Source organism: Taudactylus pleione, unplaced genomic scaffold (genome assembly GCF_031769625.1).
Source record: "Taudactylus pleione unplaced genomic scaffold, aTauple2 ptg000520l, whole genome shotgun sequence".
NCBI classification, from domain to species: domain Eukaryota; kingdom Metazoa; phylum Chordata; class Amphibia; order Anura; family Myobatrachidae; genus Taudactylus; species Taudactylus pleione.
This window is the reverse complement of record NW_028284922.1, coordinates 5,697,568-5,718,874: the sequence shown is the minus strand read 5'-3', so window position 1 is coordinate 5,718,874 and position 21,307 is coordinate 5,697,568. Positions and strand designations below refer to the sequence as shown.

Below are 21,307 nucleotides of genomic sequence, written 5' to 3'. Positions count from 1 at the left end.
AGGAAATTGACGAGGAGGGAGTTGACGGTGTGGTTTGCAGGCGCTTGGATACAACAGGACAACGGGATTTAGGTGTCCCTGGACTGCTTACGGTCTTAGCCAAAGTTTCTGAACTTGACAGTAACTTTTTATGAACGCGCTGCAGGTGCCGTATAAGGGAGGATGTTCCTAGGTGGTTGACATCCCTACACCTACTTATTTCACCTTTACATATGGTACATATGGCAAGACAGTTGTTGTCCGGATTTGGATAGAAATATTGCCAGACCAAAGAGGTGGAATGTTTGGTCTTCTGCCCAGGCATGACCGTGATGGGCTTTTTCATCCCACGGACAACAACTGTCTCCCCCGGAGCCTGATTTAAACAAACCACATCACCATCAGAATCCTCCTCGCCAACTTCCTCCTCAGCGCCAGCTACACCAGTATCCTCATCCTGTTGTACTTCAACAGTGACATCTTCAATTTGCATATCAGCAAGTGGACTGTGGGTGCTCCTTTCAGCACTTGCAGGGGGCGTGCAAATGGTGGAAAGAGCCACCTCTTCCCGTCCAGTGCTGGGAAGGTCAGGCATCGCAACCACCACCACACTTGGACTCTCCTTGGGGATTTGTGATATCTTCTTAGAAAGCACAGTTCTTCGCTGTGCTTTTGCCAGCTTAACTCTTTTGATTTTTTTAGTGGGAGGAGGGCTTCCATCGCCATGTGAAGCTGAACCACTAGTCATGAACATACTAGGGATCGACCTTAGCCGTTCCTTGCCACTCCGTGTCGTAAATGGCATATTGGCAAGTTTACGTTTCTCTTCAGATGATTTAAATGTTTTTTTCAAGGTCATTTTCCTGAACTTTGTCATTTGGGATGGTATGTTCCCTCTACTATGACATTGGGCATCGGCCTTGGCAGACGACGTTGATGGCATGTTATCGTCTATGTCATGACTAGTGGCAGCAGCTTCAGCACTAGGAGGAAGTGGTTCTTGATCTTTCTCTATTTTATTTTTATCGGAGAAAGTTTGGTCCTCCTTTTATGTTATATCGATTTGATATATATACGTGCGGCTAAACGCAGAAAATATTTTTTTATTTTTGCTGGAGAGTAGTGCACTTTGTGGGTTACACCAGCCTTTAAGAAATGAGCCAGCCGGCTCTTTACTTATGGGACACAGGTGCACGCTTGGCGCTGCTCCTTTGTTGATGCACGTGCGGCTACTGCGCACACAATTCACAAACACAGAAAATTTTTTTTTTTTGGTTTGGAGTGTACTTTGGGGGTTACAGCACCCTTTAACGGTCAAGCCAGCCGGCCCTTTACTTATGACACAGGCGTACGCTTGGCACTACTTTGTTGATGCACGTGCGGCTACTGCGCACACAATTCACAAACACAGAAAATTTATTTTTTTTTGGTTTGGACTGGAGTGTACTTTCGGGGGTTACAGCACCCTTTAACGGTCAAGCCAGCCGGCCCTTTACTTATGACACAGGCGCACGCTTGGCACTACTTTGTTGATGCACGTGCGGCTACTGCGCACACAATTCACAAACAGAAAATATTTTTTTTTTTGGTTTGGACTGGAGTGTACTTTCGGGGGTTACAGCACCCTTAACGGTCAAGCCAGCCGGCCCTTTACTTATGACACAGGCGCACGCTTGGCACTACTTTGTTGATGCACGTGCGGCTACTGTGCACACAATTCACAAACACAGAAAATAATTTTTTTTTTGGTTTGGACTGGAGTGTACTTTCGGGGGTTACAGCACCCTTAACGGTCAAGCCAGCCGGCCCTTTACTTATGACACAGGCGCACGCTTGGCACTACTTTGTTGATGCACGTGCGGCTACTGCGCACACAATTCACAAACACAGAAAATAATTTTTAATTTGGTTTGGACTGGAGTTTACTTTGGGGGTTACAGCACCCTTTAACGGTCAAGCCAGCCGGCCCTTTACTTATGACACAGGCGCACGCTTGGCACTACTTTGTTGATGCACATGCGGCTACTGCGCACACAATTCACAAACACAGAAAATAATTTTTTTTTTGGTTTGGAGTGTACTTTGGGGGTTACAGCACCCTTTAACGGTCAAGCCAGCCGGCCCTTTACTTATGACACAGGCGCACGCTTGGCACTACTTTGTTGATGCACGTGCGGCTACTGCGCACACAATTCACAAACACAGAAAATAATTTTTTTTTTGGTTTGGACTGGAGTGTACTTTCGGGGGTTACAGCACCCTTAACGGTCAAGCCAGCCGGCCCTTTACTTATGACACAGGCGCACGCTTGGCACTACTTTGTTGATGCACGTGCGGCTACTGCGCACACAATTCACAAACACAGAAAATAATTTTTAATTTGGTTTGGACTGGAGTTTACTTTGGGGGTTACAGCACCCTTTAACGGTCAAGCCAGCCGGCCCTTTACTTATGACACAGGCGCACGCTTGGCACTACTTTGTTGATGCACATGCGGCTACTGCGCACACAATTCACAAACACAGAAAATAATTTTTTTTTTGGTTTGGACTGGAGTGTACTTTCGGGGGTTACAGCACCCTTAACGGTCAAGCCAGCCGGCCCTTTACTTATGACACAGGCGCACGCTTGGCACTACTTTGTTGATGCACGTGCGGCTACTGCGCACACAATTCACAAACACAGAAAATAATTTTTTTTTTGGTTTGGACTGGAGTGTACTTTCGGGGGTTACAGCACCCTTAACGGTCAAGCCAGCCGGCCCTTTACTTATGACACAGGCGCACGCTTGGCACTACTTTGTTGATGCACGTGCGGCTACTGCGCACACAATTCACAAACACAGAAAATAATTTTTTTTTTGGTTTGGACTGGAGTGTACTTTCGGGGGTTACAGCACCCTTAACGGTCAAGCCAGCCGGCCCTTTACTTATGACACAGGCGCACGCTTGGCACTACTTTGTTGATGCACGTGCGGCTACTGCGCACACAATTCACAAACACAGAAAATTTATTTTTTTTTGGTTTGGAGTGTACTTTGGGGGTTACAGCACCCTTTAACGGTCAAGCCAGCCGGCCCTTTACTTATGACACAGGCGCACGCTTGGCACTACTTTGTTGATGCACGTGCCGCTACTGCGCACACAATTCACAAACACAGAAAATGTTTTTTTTTTTGGTTTGGAGTGTACTTTGGGGGTTACAGCACCCTTTAACGGTCAAGCCAGCCGGCCCTTTACTTATGACACAGGCGCACGCTTGGCACTACTTTGTTGATGCACGTGCGGCTACTGCGCACACAATTCACAAACACAGAAAATTTATTTTTTTTTGGTTTGGAGTGTACTTTGGGGGTTACAGCACCCTTTAACGGTCAAGCCAGCCGGCCCTTTACTTATGACACAGGCGCACGCTTGGCACTACTTTGTTGATGCACGTGCGGCTACTGCGCACACAATTCACAAACACAGAAAATAATTTTTTTTTTGGTTTGGACTGGAGTGTACTTTCGGGGGTTACAGCACCCTTTAACGGTCAAACCAGCCGGCCCTTTACTTATGACACAGGCGCACGCTTGGCACTACTTTGTTGATGCACGTGCGGCTACTGCGCACACAATTCACAAACACAGAAAATAATTTTTTTTTTGGTTTGGACTGGAGTGTACTTTCGGGGGTTACAGCACCCTTAACGGTCAAGCCAGCCGGCCCTTTACTTATGACACAGGCGCACGCTTGGCACTACTTTGTTGATGCACGTGCGGCTACTGCGCACACAATTCACAAACACAGAAAATAATTTTTTTTTTGGTTTGGACTGGAGTGTACTTTCGGGGGTTACAGCACCCTTAACGGTCAAGCCAGCCGGCCCTTTAATTATGACACAGGCGCACGCTTGGCACTACTTTGTTGATGCACGTGCGGCTACTGCGCACACAATTCACAAACACAGAAAATAATTTTTTTTTTGGTTTGGACTGGAGTGTACTTTGGGGGTTACAGCACCCTTTAACGGTCAAGCCAGCCGGCCCTTTACTTATGACACAGGCGCACGCTTGGCACTACTTTGTTGATGCACATGCGGCTACTGCGCACACAATTCACAAACACAGAAAATAATTTTTTTTTTGGTTTGGACTGGAGTGTACTTTCGGGGGTTACAGCACCCTTAACGGTCAAGCCAGCCGGCCCTTTACTTATGACACAGGCGCACGCTTGGCACTACTTTGTTGATGCACGTGCGGCTACTGCGCACACAATTCACAAACACAGAAAATAATTTTTTTTTTGGTTTGGACTGGAGTGTACTTTCGGGGGTTACAGCACCCTTAACGGTCAAGCCAGCCAGCCCTTTACTTATGACACAGGCGCACGCTTGGCACTACTTTGTTGATGCACGTGCGGCTACTGCGCACACAATTCACAAACACAGAAAATTTATTTTTTTTTGGTTTGGAGTGTACTTTGGGGGTTACAGCACCCTTTAACGGTCAAGCCAGCTGGCCCTTTACTTATGACACAGGCGCACGCTTGGCACTACTTTGTTGATGCACGTGCAGCTACTGCGCACACAATTCACAAACACAGAAAATAATTTTTTTTTTGGTTTGGACTGGAGTGTACTTTCGGGGGTTACAGCACCCTTAACGGTCAAGCCAGCCGGCCCTTTACTTATGACACAGGCGCACGCTTGGCACTACTTTGTTGATGCACGTGCGGCTACTGCGCACACAATTCACAAACACAGAAAATAATTTTTTTTTTGGTTTGGACTGGAGTGTACTTTCGGGGGTTACAGCACCCTTAACGGTCAAGCCAGCCGGCCCTTTACTTATGACACAGGCGCACGCTTGGCACTACTTTGTTGATGCACGTGCGGCTACTGCGCACACAATTCACAAACACAGAAAATAATTTTTTTTTTGGTTTGGACTGGAGTGTACTTTCGGGGGTTACAGCACCCTTAACGGTCAAGCCAGCCGGCCCTTTACTTATGACACAGGCGCACGCTTGGCACTACTTTGTTGATGCACGTGCGGCTACTGCGCACACAATTCACAAACATAGAAAATATATTATTTTTTTAGCACTTGGGGGGAGCACCCCTGATGGACAGAGCACCCCCTGTACAACACTACAGCACCCCTTTAGGACTGGGACACTGCACAGGACTTTGGAGTGGACACAGCCCCTATGGAGAACTGACTGCACAACACAGTCCAGCCAGCCCCTATGGACTTTGAAGTAGTGGACACAGCCCCTATTAACAACAGCAGCACAGCACAACACAGCCAGCCCCTAAGGACTTTGAAGTAGTGGACAACAGCAGCACTACACTACACTACACAGCCCTAACTCCCACCCTCCCTCTTCACTGTCCACAGCCGAGTGAGAAAATGGCGCCGACGCGGGTACCTTATATAGGATCCAAAACCCGCGAGACTCGGAAGGCGGGATGATGACGTTTTGCCTCGATTTCAGATCCGAGTCAGGCGGGAAAAGTCGAGCCTGATTCGGATCGGACTCGGATCGGGGGGGCTCGGGGGGGTTCGGATTTCAGAAATCCGAACCCGCTCACCCCTAGTTTAAAGGAACAGTAACCTCAAAAATGTTATTAATGGTGTATTGCATGGGAAGCTAGATGTTTTCTTACAGTATGCTATCTCTCTGTGCAGGTGATGAGCAGCTCAGGTGGTTATGTTTGCTGGCTCTTTGCCCGCTCTCTGCCATATTACCATTCCTCTGTGCTGTACCTGGCCTCACCTTGTTGGACAAGGCGTGTGTCTGGCAGAGGGAAGCAGGGCTTCTGGGTTGTTAAGATTACATAACAAGACACTAAGGGGGTTTATTTACTATTGTGCAGGTTTTTAGAAGTGGAGTTGTTGACCATAGCAACCAATCAGATTGTATTTAGCATTTATCTAGCACCTTCTACAACAGTGATTCCCAACCTCGGTCCTCAAGGCACACTAACAGTCCTGGTTTTAGTGATATCCATGATTGTGCACAGATGGTTAAATCAAAATAACTGAGGTACTAATTAAGTCACTTGTGCTCAAGTATGGCTATCCTTAAAACCTGGACTGTTAGTGTGCCTTGAGGTTTGTGGTTGGGAACCTCTGTTCTAGAAGATAATAGCTAGAATCTGATTAGTTGCAATGGGCAACAACTCCACTTCTAAAAACCCGCACTTTAGTAAATATACCCCTAGTATGATAAAAAAACAATGGGGATGATTTATGATGCACAAAATTGCCAGGACTCATTGCAAAATAAGCATTAGTCCCACTGTGTGTCTTATTTGGTGCAAGAGCACCTAGATTTAGTTTGCAGCGGAAAATGGTAGTATTAGGGAAGGAGCACTTATAGAGGAGAGGAGCTGGGTGGACTGAGGAGGTTCCAGCAAAGTATGGCATAGATGCATCAATTTATGGAGCAGTGCAAGAAATGTCTTATCGTTTTGTCAGACAGGATTATTGGAAAAAAGGCATTTTTTTGGAGAGATCTCCGCTGTTTGGAGTGGTGCAAACTAATTTTTTACTCCTCAGAGGGACATTTCCTTAGTATACGGTATACTCGAAGCCTTCAGGCATCTTGCTAAACTTTTAGCCTATTTCAAGGGGCACTTCAAGCAATGTAATAAAATGACACACGCGCACGTAATAAAAACAATCCTGCTGTACCCTAACTCACATGAATCATTGCAGTCATACTGTAAATAAGGCTAAACTGAGCAGTATCTTAGGATAAAAGTATAAGAGCTTTATGCAATGAAAGTGTTAGCCTTAAAGATAACCCAACTGGCGGAGGAGTATTAATGACTCGGGTGTCCCGTGTGCAGGCCCCCTCCCCCTTGTGCCGAAAGATTCCCCCTTCCTCCGTCTTTTGTAGGCTGCAACATCTTCCGTATGATATTTTAAAAAAATGGCGCAAGCACAGAAGATAAAAAGGTTCTGCCATAGCGCCATCATGGGATGTGTCCTGAGTGCAGGGCCTGCAGCTATAATCCATTCACCACTGCCATCCAGGTGCAAAACCAAGTGCACTTCTTAAAAGATGGCCAATGTATCCTATTTTTTATTTCATTCAATACACAACCTTTATCTTCTTTAAGACAGTTATCTTTTAAGATAACTCTTGTCTAATTTTCTCCAAAGAAGTCTGGAGAACATAATGAAGCTATACTGCCTGATATCTGCTACGTTCATTATATACATACATATGTTCACTATGTATTATTGTGTGACAGAGGTGCTGCCATCCATACCTGTTATACACCTAGGTAAAGAGTTCTTGGCCTCACTGAATGTTTTTCGAAAGAGGCTATTGAAGCTGTGAGAATACCAGGTATAACATTCAACTGTTTGGCTTCCGGCGTTGAAGTGTGATACTGCAAAGCTATAAGGCGTCACTTACCTCCTTGTGGGAAAAACTGAGCGTAGATGTCTTTAAAGGTGTCTTCATTAACAATCCCACTGGGACATTCCTGGGGAAACAAGCAACATTATATTCATTAAGCTGGCCACAGATGCCCCCATACCAGTGATTGATATTGACATAGATACAGAAATATGTGGCCAGGAAATGGCGCTGGTTGTAATTCACATATGGAGTAAATCTTCTTATACTGTAGTTTAGTTCATTAATTATGACCCAATACAAGATATATAATATAAGGCTCCTGACAGTCAATAGGCAAATACTGTACACAAAAAGGTCTTGAAATATATCCTACTATGGGCCGTATTCAATTAGTTTCGCACCCACAAGAAAGTTTTGCATGCTGCACTTTTCGCCTAGACCGTGTATTTTAGCAGCGGAAACTTATCGTGCGCGCCTCTATTTGCCGTATTCAATTCCAAAAACCTGCAACACGCGAAGTCAGAACAGGCGAAAAGTGGTGTCAGAATCGGGGAAATCAGCCTGAACCCCCCAATAAGCTGCAGAAACATTGGGGATCAATGTAGTAGTGCCCGATTAGTCCTAATACAACTGTTTGGGGTACTTAAATTCGCACAATTGCCACTAATTAGCGTCTTTGCACAAGTGGTGAAGAATGGCATAAAGCAGTATTTATAGGAGACAATAAGTAGTCCTGTCAAGTTTGGGGTACCTGAAAATGGGTGGAAGCATCTTTTAATGTAAAGTGAACTTTTAAATAAAGTGAAATTCCACCCTCATAACAGCACCTGCAATCCCCAAAACACTTGACCCCTTCTTAGAGCACCCCCAGAACCTTATTTCACTAGTTTGCAAACTTGTCCCCCCACTTTGCACTTTTTCGCCCCCAAATTCAAAGTACTTTTTTTGGATGTATTTAAGTTTTTGTCTCAAATTTTTTTACGCAGTTGCCCTTTGGGGTGCTGTTCCATGGGTTCTGAGTGCTTTCCCCACCTTCGCACCCCAAACAAAAATGTTGCACTTCTTTTCTCCACCTATTCAGAGGTGAGTCTTTTTCGCATATTACATTGCATTGACTTTCCGCGTACGTGAAAAGCGAATGGAATTGAATACGGCGATAATTTTCCAACAGGCAAAAAGTCACAATCGACGATACTTTTTGTGGATCTCGGCTTTTCATGGCTAATTGAATACGGGCCTATGTTGGCTTCGGCTATAACTGTTTTGCCACACAGCAGTGAGCATTTCGTGGAGAGGAACAGAAAGGGCACAATAGGGCAATACATCCAAAATAAAAAATAAACAAATATTGAGGGGTGACCACAATCCCAAAACCAGGGGAGGGAGGGATCAAGTTGCAGAAGATCCAATCACCTCACACTGCCTCCTTATGTGAATATACTTACTCTCAGGTTTATGGAGACATAGAGGGGCTGGATCCTAGTCAGATGCAAAGTGGTTGTGTTTGTGTGATTTATTACCTTAATTACTAGTCTCTGTAGGGCTGATGCGAGGATCTGTGCGACTTTAAGTGGAAGCCCACTGTTTTTCCATCCACACACGCAACCATCATCATTAGTATCGGCACGTGCAACTGTCCTAGGATGCCTGCTAGGCTGTTTAGCGTCGTGCCCTGCCCTATTTCTAAAGCGCAAAAGCACACTGCCCTGCCCCACTAGCCTGCGGGTGCCGTCCCCACCCACGGGTTGCAGTGTCCTGCGGGTGGGGTAAACTGTGGTGTAGCGGTCACTGCTGGTGAATGGATGCCAGGTGCATGCTCCCAGCATCCATTCACACTGATAGCAGTGCTTGGGGGTATGTCCATAAGTTCCGGGCACGTCCCCAAGAGTGATGAAAAGGGGGCACGTCTTAAAGACATGCCCCTTTTCCTTGGCCACACACTCTTTTTGGACACACGCAGATGTACCCTTTCTAGTTCCGGTGCCCTGCCTGGTGCCAGACCTAGAGTGAACACTACCTGCCCAATGCTAGGTGCAAGAGATCCGTCAGAAATAGGCTTCCCTTCTCTGTACCTCAGTCAGGGGCAGAACTATGGGAGACAATGGAGGCATCTACCGCCAGGCTCCAGCTCTGAAGGGGGCACCTCTTCCATTGTCCACAACATATTCACCCCACTTAGGGCTGTAACTATGTACCCAGAGTGTACCATCACAGCCGCCCGATACATGGCACCCCATCCCGGCACCTGAGAAGCCACCATACACTAGTGGAGAGCTCCATGTCAGACCATCAGCTGTCGCCTTCGTCTATCTATAGCCTGACTGCATGGGAATTGGTACATTACAGTGTCAGCGGCTGTGACGAGGGGGGCGCCAAATTATAACTTGCCTCCGGGCATCTGGGATGAACTTATGCCACTGACCTCAGTGTCCCACCTTCTCCCTGAAACCACTCAGTCATGCTAATGAACAGAATACAGCTCCCGCTTGCCCTGCTGGGGGGTGGGGGTTATGTTATCATGTCACAATGTGCATCACTGCAGTCAGTGAGAAGAGGAGATCAGCGTTCAACAAGCGCAGAGCCAGGCCTGTATGAGTTGTAAGAGGGCAGTGAGCTATGAGCGGGCAGTGAGCTATGAGTGGGAAGTGAGCTGTAAGAGGGAAGTAAGCTACAGTATGAGTGGGCAGTGAGCTGTAAGAGGGCAGTGAGCTATGAGTGGGCAGTGAGCTATGATTGGCAGTGAGCTACAGTATGAGTTGGCAGTGAGCTATGAGCGGGCAGTGAGCTGTTAGAGGACAGTGAGCTGTAAGAGGGCAGTGAGCTATGAGTGGGCAGTGAGCTATGAGAGGGCAGTGAGCTATGAGTGGGCAGTGACCTGTAAGAGGGCAGTGAGCTATGAGAGGGCAGTGAGCTGTAAAAGGGCAGTAAGCTATGAGTGGACAGTGAGCTATGAGTGGGCAGTGAACTATGAGTGGGCAGTGAACTATGAGTGGGCAGTGAACTATGAGTGGGCAGTGAGCTGTAAGAGGGCAGTGAGCTATGAGTGGGCATTGAGCTATGAGAGGGCAGTGAGCTGTAAGAGGACAGTGAGCAATGAGTGGGCAGTGAGCTATGAGAGGGCAGTGAGCTGTAAGAGGACAGTGAGCAATGAGTGGGCAGTAAGTACTGTAAGGGGGCAGTGAGCTGTAAGAGGGCAGTGAGCTATGAGTGGGCAGTGAGCTATGAGAGGGCAGTGAGCTATGAGTGGGCAGTGAGCAATGAGTGGGCAGTGAGCTATGAGTGGGCAGTGAGCTGTAAGAGGCCAGTGAGCTATGAGTGGGCAGTGAGCTGTAAGAGGGCAGTGAGCAGTGAGTGGGCAGTGAGCTGTAAGAAAGCAGTAAGTACTGTAAGGGGGGCAGTGAGCTATGAGAGGGCAGTGAGCTGTAAGAGGGCAGTGAGCTATGAGTGGGCAGTGACCTGTAAGAGGGTAGTGAGCTGTAAAAGGGCAGTAAGCTATGAGTGGGCAGTGAGCTGTAAGAGGGCAGTGAGCTATGAGAGGGCAGTGAGCTGTAAGAGGGAAGTGAGCAATGAGTGGGCAGTGAGCTATGAGTGGACAGTGAGCTGTAAGAGGGCAGTGAGCTGTAAGAAAGCAGTAAGTACTGTAAGGGTGGCAGTGAGCTGTAATAGGGCAGTGAGCTATGAGTGGGCAGTGAGCTATGAGAGGGCAGTGAGCAATGAGTGGGCAGTGAGCAATGAGTGGGTAGTGAGCTGTAAGAGGGCAGTGAGCTATGAGCGGGCAGTGAGCTGTTAGAGGACAGTGAGCTGTAAGAGGGCAGTGAGCTATGAGTGGGCAGTGAGCTATGAGAGGGTAGTGAGCTATGAGTGGGCAGTGACCTGTAAGAGGGCAGTGAGCTATGAGAGGGCAGTGAGCTGTAAAAGGGCAGTAAGCTATGAGTGGACAGTGAACTATGAGTGGGCAGTGAACTATGAGTGGGCAGTGAGCTGTAAGAGGGCAGTGAGCTATGAGTGAGCATTGAGCTATGAGAGGGCAGTGAGCTGTAAGAGGACAGTGAGCAATGAGTGGCAGTGAGCTATGAGAGGGCAGTGAGCTGTAAGAGGACAGTGAGCAATGAGTGGGCAGTAAGTACTGTAAGGGGGCAGTGAGCTGTAAGAGGGCAGTGAGCTATGAGTGGGCAGTGAGCTATGAGAGGGCAGTGAGCTATGAGTGGGCAGTGAGCTATGAGTGGGCAGTGAGCTGTAAGAAGCCAGTGAGCTATGAGTGGGCAGTGAGCTGTAAGAGGGCAGTGAGCAGTGAGTGGGCAGTGAGCTGTAAGAAAGCAGTAAGTACTGTAAGGGGGGCAGTGAGCTATGAGAGGGCAGTGAGCTGTAAGAGGGCAGTGAGCTATGAGTGGGCAGTGACCTGTAAGAGGGTAGTGAGCTATGAGAGGGCAGTGAGCTGTAAAAGGGCAGTAAGCTATGAGTGGGCAGTGAGCTATGAGTGGGCAGTGAGCTGTAAGAGGGCAGTGAGCTATGAGAGGGCAGTGAGCTGTAAGAGGGCAGTGAGCAATGAGTGGGCAGTGAGCTATGAGTGGACAGTGAGCTGTAAGAGGGCAGTGAGCTATGAGTGGGCAGTGAGCTGTAAGAAAGCAGTAAGTACTGTAAGGGTGGCAGTGAGCTATGAGTGGGCAGTGAGCTATGAGAGGGCAGTGAGCAATGAGTGGGCAGTGAGCAATGAGTGGGTAGTGAGCTGTAAGAGGGCAGTGAGCTATGAGTGGGCAGTGAGCTGTAAGAGGCCAGTGAGCTATGAGTGGGCAGTGAGCTGTAAGAGGGCAGTGAGCAATGAGTGGGCAGTGAGCTGTAAGAAAGCAGTAAGTACTGTAAGGGGGGCAGTGAGCTATGAGAGGGCAGTGAGCTGTAAGAGGGCAGTGAGCTATGAGTGGGCAGTGAGCTATGAGAGGGCAGTGAGCAATGAGTGGGCAGTGAGCTGTAAGAGGGCAGTGAGCTATGAGTGGGCAGTGAGCTATGAGTGGGCAGTGAGCTATGAGAGGGCAGTGAGCTGTAAGAGGGCAGTGAGCTATGAGTGGGCAGTGAGCTATGAGAGGGCAGTGAGCAATGAGTGGGCAATGAGCTGTAAGAGGGCAGTGAGCTATGAGTGGGCAGTGAGCTATGAGTGGGCAGTGAGCTATGAGAGGGCAGTGAGCTGTAAGAGGGCAGTGAGCAATGGTGGGCAGTGAGCTGTAAGAGGGCAGTGAGCTATGAATGGGCAGTGAGCTGTAAGAGGACAGTGAGCAATGAGTGGGCAGTGAGCTGTAAGAGGACAGTGAGCAATGAGTGGGCAGTAAGTACTGTAAGGGGGCAGTGAGCTGTAAGAGGGCAGTGAGCTATGAGTGGGCAGTGAGCTATGAGTGGGCAGTGAGCTATGAGAGGGCAGTGAGCAATGAGTGGGCAGTGAGCAATGAGTGGGCAGTGAGCTATAAGAGGGCAGTGAGCTATGAGTGGGCAGTGAGCAATGAGTGGGCAGTGAGCAATGAGTGGGCAGTGAGCTATGAGAGGGCAGTGAGCAATGAGTGGGCAGTGAGCAATGAGTGGGCAGTGAGCTATAAGAGGGCAGTGAGCTATGAGTGGGCAGTGAGCTATGAGTGGGCAGTGAGCTATGAGAGGGCAGTGAGCAATGAGTGGGCAGTGAGGTGTAAGAGAGCAGTAAGTACTGTAAGGGGGGCAGTGAGCTGTGAGGGAGCAGAGAGTGCTAAGAGGGGGGACAGTGAGCTATGAGGGGAGCAGTGAGTGTTGTGAGGGGGGCAGTGAGCTGTGAGGGGGGCAGTGACTATAAACCCTTCAGTAATTTAATGTTATTAAATACAACATTCGAAACACATATTGGGGTGCAGTGAGTACTGCAAGGGAAGGCAGTGAGCTGTGAGGGGGCAGTGAGCTATGAAGGGGCAGCATCTATAAACAGTTCAGTAATTTAATGGTGAATATTCTGCTGAGTTATGTTGGGTACACACTTGTCGATATATCGTTCGTTAAGCGACGAACAATATATCCATACTTGCCAACTTTCTCGCTGTCCCTTCCAGGAGGGGGCAGCCAGGTCGACACAGCAGGGGACATGGCGGCAGCATAAGTGGGCGGTAGGGGGGGTGTGGGGGTGCGATTGCATCATCATGGCCCGTGCCCGCTATACAGTGCAAAGATCACATGCATTGCATAGCGGAGGCAGGGCTACGATGATGTAATTCAGTGTAAATTGCATCATCGTACTTGTTGCAATCTCATAAATGGTTATTTTTTTCCCTACACCGTGTATTTAGAGATAAACTTGTGAATACAGCTTTTATATACTTGTGATATTGAATTCTTTTAAAATGTTTTAAAAATATAATTTTTTTTATACATACAGTATATTTCTGTGGGACAGTGTGTCACCAGGTCACTCACCCCACCCTCCAACCCCATTCACATGCTCACGCCTCATGTCATCTGTCTGTCTCCCCTCTCCCCTAGTTTGTAAGTTCCTAGGAGCAGGGTCCTCCTCCCTCCTGTTCTCACAACCCTCTTCTCTAGCACTTCGACAGCCTTCACCTACTCATTGGCCATTTAGCCCAGTATTCATAGCAGTTTGTCTCTTCCAGCGGCTTTACTCTGCTAGTTGTGCCGTCACTATTGGAGACAGGTTTCACCCTTCACCGATTACTACCTCACTCACCTTGCTTCCCAGCTGTATTGTGTACTGAGGGGTGTAGTAGGTGTAGACAGCGGCAGCCCGGCAAGGGTGAAAATCCCGATCGTCCCTAAGGTAAGTATCGCTAACCTAATTCCCCCCTAACCCTCCCTTAGGGGTGTCTAACCCTAACCTCCCCCCAAGTGCCTAAACCTAACCCCCCTTCCCCACTGCCTAAACCTAAGTCCCCCGGGGGGTGCCTAACCCTAACCTCCCCCAGGGGGTGCCTAACCCTAACCTTACCTTCCCCTAGCCTAACCCTAACCTCCCGGGGGGATGCCTAACCCTAAGTCCCACCCAGGAGCCCTAAACTTAGCACCTACGTGTCTCAACGTCCTTCTGGCATCTTTTTCAAGGTGAGTCACCTGCTCTAACTCCACCTCACCGCCTCCTACACGCGGTCCCACGACACCTCCAAGTGGCTACATTGTATCATCACTAAAGCCGGAGTTATTATCAGAGCACCTCACCGCCAGTCTGTGATTCCCGATCGCAGTGACTGGCTCGTGCACTACGACGCATGCGCAGACTGGTGACTATCGGCCATAGCGCGCGTTCGCAGCTTAGCATCCGGTCTGAATCAGGCCCTGTGTGATTGTAACTGAACTGTTTTCTCATCTTAGCTTCACCTTATTGTGTGCTGGACATGTTTATTTATTATTGTAAATTCTCTAATTCTAAAAGGAAATGAGACAATGCCCTTTAACGTTTCACTTTTTGCTGATATAAATATAAATAATCGCTCTGATTTCAAAATCTGTCTAATTCCAATACGATTGTGTCTCTGATCATTCCTACCTCATAGAAGCCTCAGGATCTTAATTCATTTTATAGTAGCTTTAAATTGCACTTGTCACTTACAAACGGTGGAGGCAGCTGTTCTATGGGCTAAACCAAAATTCATGACAATGCAGAAGATGAAATGAGGAGGAAAGTAAACCATAATTCTTATATTAGTAAATTGCAGGTGTCAAGTGAGAAAAGTTAAAACAAAACTCAGCACACATTATTGCTTTATGTTATTCATAGCTGCTTACATAGCATTATAATAGTTATTTAAATAGTTACAAACTATTAGCCCCTGATGGACAGTCTCTGTAAGTTTCTATCAGCTATCATTGGAAGTGGCTTTTGTTAAATGTTAATGCTTGCAACATATTTTAATTAGCTAATTGTTATTTGTGACAATAATTTATAATTGTTATTTTTTATAATAATTTATAATTTGTTAATTGCTGTAATAAATAAAGCAAATTCAAAATAAAAATCACTACAATTACAGCACTCTCCAGTCATGCAGCCTTTGGTATCTTTGACTGGAGCGAAAGCTCATCCTTATTATATAACACACTCTAAGCATGGGTTGGTTGGTCTGTGGGACCGCTTGTCATCTGTGGCCCCGCCCCCAGAATCGCGTCACCTGGCTGTCAGTTTTTTTTGCATGACAGGCAGCCCGCCGGCTACCTGTTACAGCTATTGGGAGAATAGGCATTAAGTCCCCACCCAGCAGGAAGGGAGCTGCACCAGCACCACGGAAAAAGAGTGGATCCATGGCCGTCAGGTAAGTCATAGGGCCTCCTTCATTTGCTGTCTGCCAGCCTGTTTAGTTTAACTGCACAGGGGACAGAGTGGAGACAATCGGGGGACAGAGGGACGGAGTGGAGACAGGGAGGAACTTCACAGGGGACGGAGTGGAGACAGTCGGGGCTGGCTGCCTAGGAGACTCAGACAGGGCTAGTGTTAACTTCAGAGGGGATGGAGTTGAGATAATCGGGGGATGGAGGGACAGAGTGGAGACAAGGAGGAACTTCACAGGGGACGGCGTGGAGACAAATGAGTGTGAGTGAGTCTGATCGTATTGCTTCAGCACCTGCTGCAGGAGTCAGGACATTTTATTTTTTTAAAGACTGGCTGATAGGGAGATGGAGATCTGTCTCAGGGGGATGGGGGGGGCTATTCCGTACTATTTTGTGTGTGTGCGGGATGATGATCTGTCTGTCTGAGAGGAGGGGGGGGGATCTGTTGTACTAGGGGCAGATGATGATCTGTATGTGGGGGAGGGGGGCTATTCTGTGCTAGGGCAGGGGGATGGTGCAGGGGAGACGTAAGATAATGGTGCTGGGGAGACACAGGATAATGGCGCTGGGGTCACGCAGGATAATGGCACTGGGGAGACGCAGGATAATGGCACTGGGGAGACGCAGGATAATGGCATTGGGGAAACACAGAAGGATAGTGCTGGAGAGAAGCAGGGGGATAGCACTGAGAGGCGCAGGGGGATAGCGCTGGGGAGACACACAGCGAAGGGATTGGCTGGAAACACACCAAGGCGATGGTGCAGGATACACACATAGAGGATGGTAGGACCACTGGTGCTATAAGATGAAAAGACTGGGGGACAGTAATCTTCAGTAAGACAACAATTCTACTGAAACCATATTACTGATACAAATGGTACCAAATGAGAAAATATATTTTATTAATATAACATTTTTGATAAGGGAAACTCACATTTTGTCCTGCCCCAAAGCTTCTGTATTATCTGTTTGAACCTCTGTTGCATAATGTTGAATGTTGACATTGGCTTTATTGCTGCACAAACAGGCAGCCCTCAGACCATGTGATCTCCTGCATGAATAGTGAATACTGACTCAAGACACTGCCTGTCCAGTTAGGATCAATTTCTTCAGGGGTTCCCCGTTGCAGAGAAATCATATAGGTAAGAAAATAGTCATTGTCATTCACATGGTTGCTGTTTTTATTCACTGGAGAGAGGGACTGTGGGCGTGCCCGTCAGCTCCTGGAGCGTTGCTGAAAACAGGGGGAGTGGCTTGCGGGCATGGCATTTCACGTAAGGCCATCCCCCTTGGCACGAGGTCACACCCACTTTCTCAGGCCCACGCATATAGAACCAGTTTCAGATTTTTTCCAAGGCCACTTTAAATTCCCAATCCGCCCATGACTCCAAGGGGTCAACCCTATTTGGTGCGAATTGCGAGATGCGAGTTGCGATTTTCACTTCGAATTCGCATAGCGAATTAATTTTGCAATCCAATTAGCAACTCGCACTGATCAGTCAGACTGAATTCGCAACTTCCCACTCGCACCTTCCTGAGGGTGAGAGATGGAAAGGAAAATCTTTATATTAAGGTTAAAATGTGGGGACACTGTGGTGAACCCCTTGGACGCCCCCCTAATGACCAATTAGGCAATTGGAAGTTTCTAATTAGCTTATTTAGTCCAATAAGTTCTTGTCATTTTTAGAGGTAAAAAAAAAAGTCCTCAAATTACCCCCAAATCAACTTTTTTGTTAGTTTAGGCACCCCAAATATAATTACAATAATTTTTTAGTTGAAAAACAATTGTTTTCATCATTTTTTAAAGTGCCCTTAAAGTACCCCCAAATCACCCTTTTTCCTACTTTTTTTTGCATTTTTCGTTTACTTCGTTTAAGATTAAATGGAAAAAGGTTTTTTTTATCATCTTGTATTTTTTTTTTTTTTTAAAAGCACAAATCAGCCATTTGACACCATTTCAAAACCTACGGTACCTTCCTAATGCCCACAAACAGCCGTCTATACAGTCCTGCTAACAAAATTATCCATTTTGGGGGGTCCAGGATGGTCTCCCCACATTTCATGCATTTCTCGCAAATCTCATTTGGCAGTCAATTCGCACCCCTCCACTGCGAGTAGTGCGAATAGGCATTTTTAATTGGATTGGAGAATTCTCGGGAGCGCGCTTCGCGGCGAAGTGTGCGAGTTTCAAGAAACAAACTCGCTACTTGCAATTCGCACCTAATTGGATCGAGCCCCAAGTATCTTATCTTTCTTAATACATATTATTTTATATAAACAAATGTTCACAGGTTGCTTCCATGGTTACCTGGCTGGTAAGGAAGGTCAGTTATTTACAAACTATTTGCCAAATTGTAACAACTGTGTGTTTCTCAGCATAGGCGAAACTAGACATTTGGTAATGGATGGTCCAAGTTCCAACATCTCACCAGAAATTATGTTAATGTATCTTTACAGTTTCTCACTCCGGGTGGGATGTACTAAGCATCGCATACGCGATACAGTACATGCTGGCTTTAATTATACTTTAAGGCAGAGGTTCCCAAACTCTGCCATTACAGTAAAGGTTTTAAGGATATCCAAGGCTTGAGTCCAGATGGTTAAATCAAATTGAGGTATTAATTACTGTAAGTCACCTGTGCTCAAGCATGTATTATCTTAAAACCTGAATGGTGGAGTTTGGGAACCTCTGCTTCAGCCCTCAGGGAACCCCATACTTGCCAACTCTCCCGGAACCTGCGGGAGCCTCCCACTTTTTTGGGCACACCCGTAAGTGTAGGCACTTCAGCGCATCCTGCCCACTTCCTAGTGAAGTGGGCAGAATGGGAGAGAATCTTATCGTGAATCACGGTCCAGTGGGAGGGGATGTGGCTTAATGATGCGATTCCATGATAATCACATCATTTGGCTCCGCCCCCCTATCCAAATGTCCACAATTGAGGCATTTCGGGGTCTAATGGCACAATAGTCCAGCACCGCCCCCATGACTGCCTACCTGCATCTAGGGAAGGAGCCTTCTCCCAGAGTGCACCATTCAAATGACGGTAAGTATGGGGAACCCCAACAGTGCATGTTTTCTATATCTTCTGCTGGAGCAGAGGTCTATTCATTACTGACCACCACATTTAAAAGATCCATAGGTGGTACTAATTATTTTAGTTTCAAATCTGTGCGTAGACCTGGAAAACATGCACTGCTAGGGTTCCCTGAGGAGTGGAGTTGAGAAACACTGCATTAAGACAGTGCATATTTTGTTTTCCAAATGATCTAGCTAGAGCACAGCTATGTTAATTGACTAGCACAATAGATCTACAGGTAGTACTAATTATTTCTGAGACACCTGAAAAAACATGTTAGGCATGGTGGCGTGGCACTCCCTGCCGCCTAGGAAGAGTGGACAAGTCTTCCTGAACAGCCGCCACCCCCACCCCCACAGCTGGCCACTTAATGTTGCTTGTGATCTTGGCACTGTATGGGGGAGGAGGGCATGATGGGGTGGCCAGAAATTTGGCAAGTATGATGTTAGAGTTCCAGAAACGATTTTAGACACACTGCTTTAAGCGATCGTTTTGCAACTCAAACCAGTGCATTAAGTCAGGGAAGGACTGAGGGCAAGAATCAACTCTGACATTCTTTGTGCGTGTGCACATACAGGGTGTGCCGCAAGTGACAGGGCGTTGTCTCGCTGCATGGCCACTCTCAGCATGCCAGCTGAGCAGAGCACTGGGATGCGGAGATAGTCACCCAGACCTTTAGCCGGCCAGACCGGAACATCATGCCATCAGCCCTCCTGGCATTTGCCAGAAGTGAAAGATGGCCAGTTCGGCTGCGCATTAAACTCAGCAGTATGATGCTGTTTAGTGCATTGTTGTATTTCAAGTATACTGAATATTTGAATCTTCTGTGTCTGTGTCATTGCCACAATGCACAGACCAGTTTGGTGTGATCGGTGGTAAGGTAATACATTTATTACAGAGGGCTTTTTGACATTATATAGACAGACAGATGAAGGGATCACAAAAGATACTGTATGCATTTATTAGAACACAGTATAAAAAGTCTCTACTTATATAGTACCAACATAATATGCAGCTCTGTATAAATAGGATTTAATAATTCACTAGCTTACAGTGTAAATTCTCTACCTCAAACACTTTTATGTTTTTTTCATCTGTGGGAGGAAATTGAGCAGCTGGAAATAAGCCATGCAAACATCGAGGGAACACACAAGTCTAGTGTTGTGAAGAAGCTATGCTAACCACTGTGCCACCGTTACTGCTCATTCCAGGCTGCATAACTCTCTCACACAAATATTACTGAACAGACAACAGAAGTTCTATTTTATTCTATAATACTGTTACAGTTATAGATTTTCTACTTTCTCTTTGCTGCTTGGATTGTGTGGCAGATTATGGCTGAGATGACAGCAAAGCAGATGGACTGAAACAGAACATGTTCGGGGTAGATTTATGCAGGGACGAATTTCAATATTTCAAACGTAATTGGTATTCATATTCATATTAGTATACATATTTTCAGTCAGCAGCATATTATGTATCACCAACATGCTCAGAATTTTAAGTAGACCAAATCAATGCAGGGGAAGCAATCGGGAAGCCGACTGCCTATATACCGGCAGCCGGCTTCCCGACTGTCTTATCCCGGCAAGGGTGAAATGCCGGGCGTCTAGATGTAGACGCCTGCATTTCCCCGACGCCGGGAGAACGGCGCCCGGCATCACGATTGTAGTGATGCCGGGCACCGCGAGCGGACAGCCGCGGGGGGGGGGGAGGGTTAGGTTTAGGGCTCCCGGGGGGGACTTAGGGTTAGGCACCCCCCCGGCAGGGTTAGGCTAGGGGGAGGGAGGGTTAGAGTTAGGCACCCCAGGGGGGGACTTAGGGTTAGGCACCCCCCCGGGGGACTTAGGTTTAGGCAGCGGGGAAGGGGGTGGTTAGGGTTAGGCACTTAGAGGGGGGATTAGGGTTAGGCACTTGGGGGGGAAGTTAGGGTTAGGCACCCCTAAGGAGGGTTAGGGGGGTTAGGTTAGGTTAGTGGATACTTACCTATCCACGATCGGGATTTCCAGCGCTGTCGGGCTTCCGCTGCGTCGCACTCTGCTCCTGTCGGACTGCCGCTGACGGGAATTGAACCGCCGGCCATGCGGGCGGCGGTATATCATACCCATTCCCAATGCAGACCTGCACATAAGATGAACATTTCTCTGTGTCAGTGGTACTGACTGTTATATTAAGGATTATTTAAAATAAAAAGTGATTCTTAAATGGGGGTAGCTTGTTCAAGTCTTATGCTGGGTACAACCTGTACAATATATCGGTCAGTGCATATGCGGCTGTGTACACACGCTATATATCTGAGCCACATCATTCACAGATATAGCGTGTCAGCTGTGCAGCATGGCAGATGTGCTATATCTTGCAGATACTGTATATATTATGCGCAAGGAGAAGAAAGTATTAATCCCAGTGCCTATGGTGCGCGCTCATGAAAAGGGGGTGTGGCCTCAGACAGGGGTGTGGTCTCGCCACACGGGTGTGTGGTTTCGTTGAGCGGGGACGTGGCCACGTCAGTATCTGGGCCGAGCAGTGCACCAGGAGGCGGAGCTGCTCGGCCAGGGTTTCAATCCGGAACGGCCCATCGAGGCTATTGGACCTTTTGGCAAATGGCCA

General features: G+C 47.4%; 1 protein-coding gene across 1 annotated transcript in view; it reads right to left on the bottom strand.

Moving 5' to 3' along the window:
- The window catches only part of KCNIP4 (potassium voltage-gated channel interacting protein 4), a 376,534-nt gene that overhangs the window by 58,211 nt on the left and 297,016 nt on the right, over positions 1-21,307 (bottom strand). Inside the window, exon 3 of the mRNA XM_088450597.1 lies at positions 7,395-7,464. Coding sequence (XP_088306723.1) covers positions 7,395-7,464 — 70 coding nt within the window. The remainder of the gene's footprint in view (positions 1-7,394; positions 7,465-21,307) is intronic.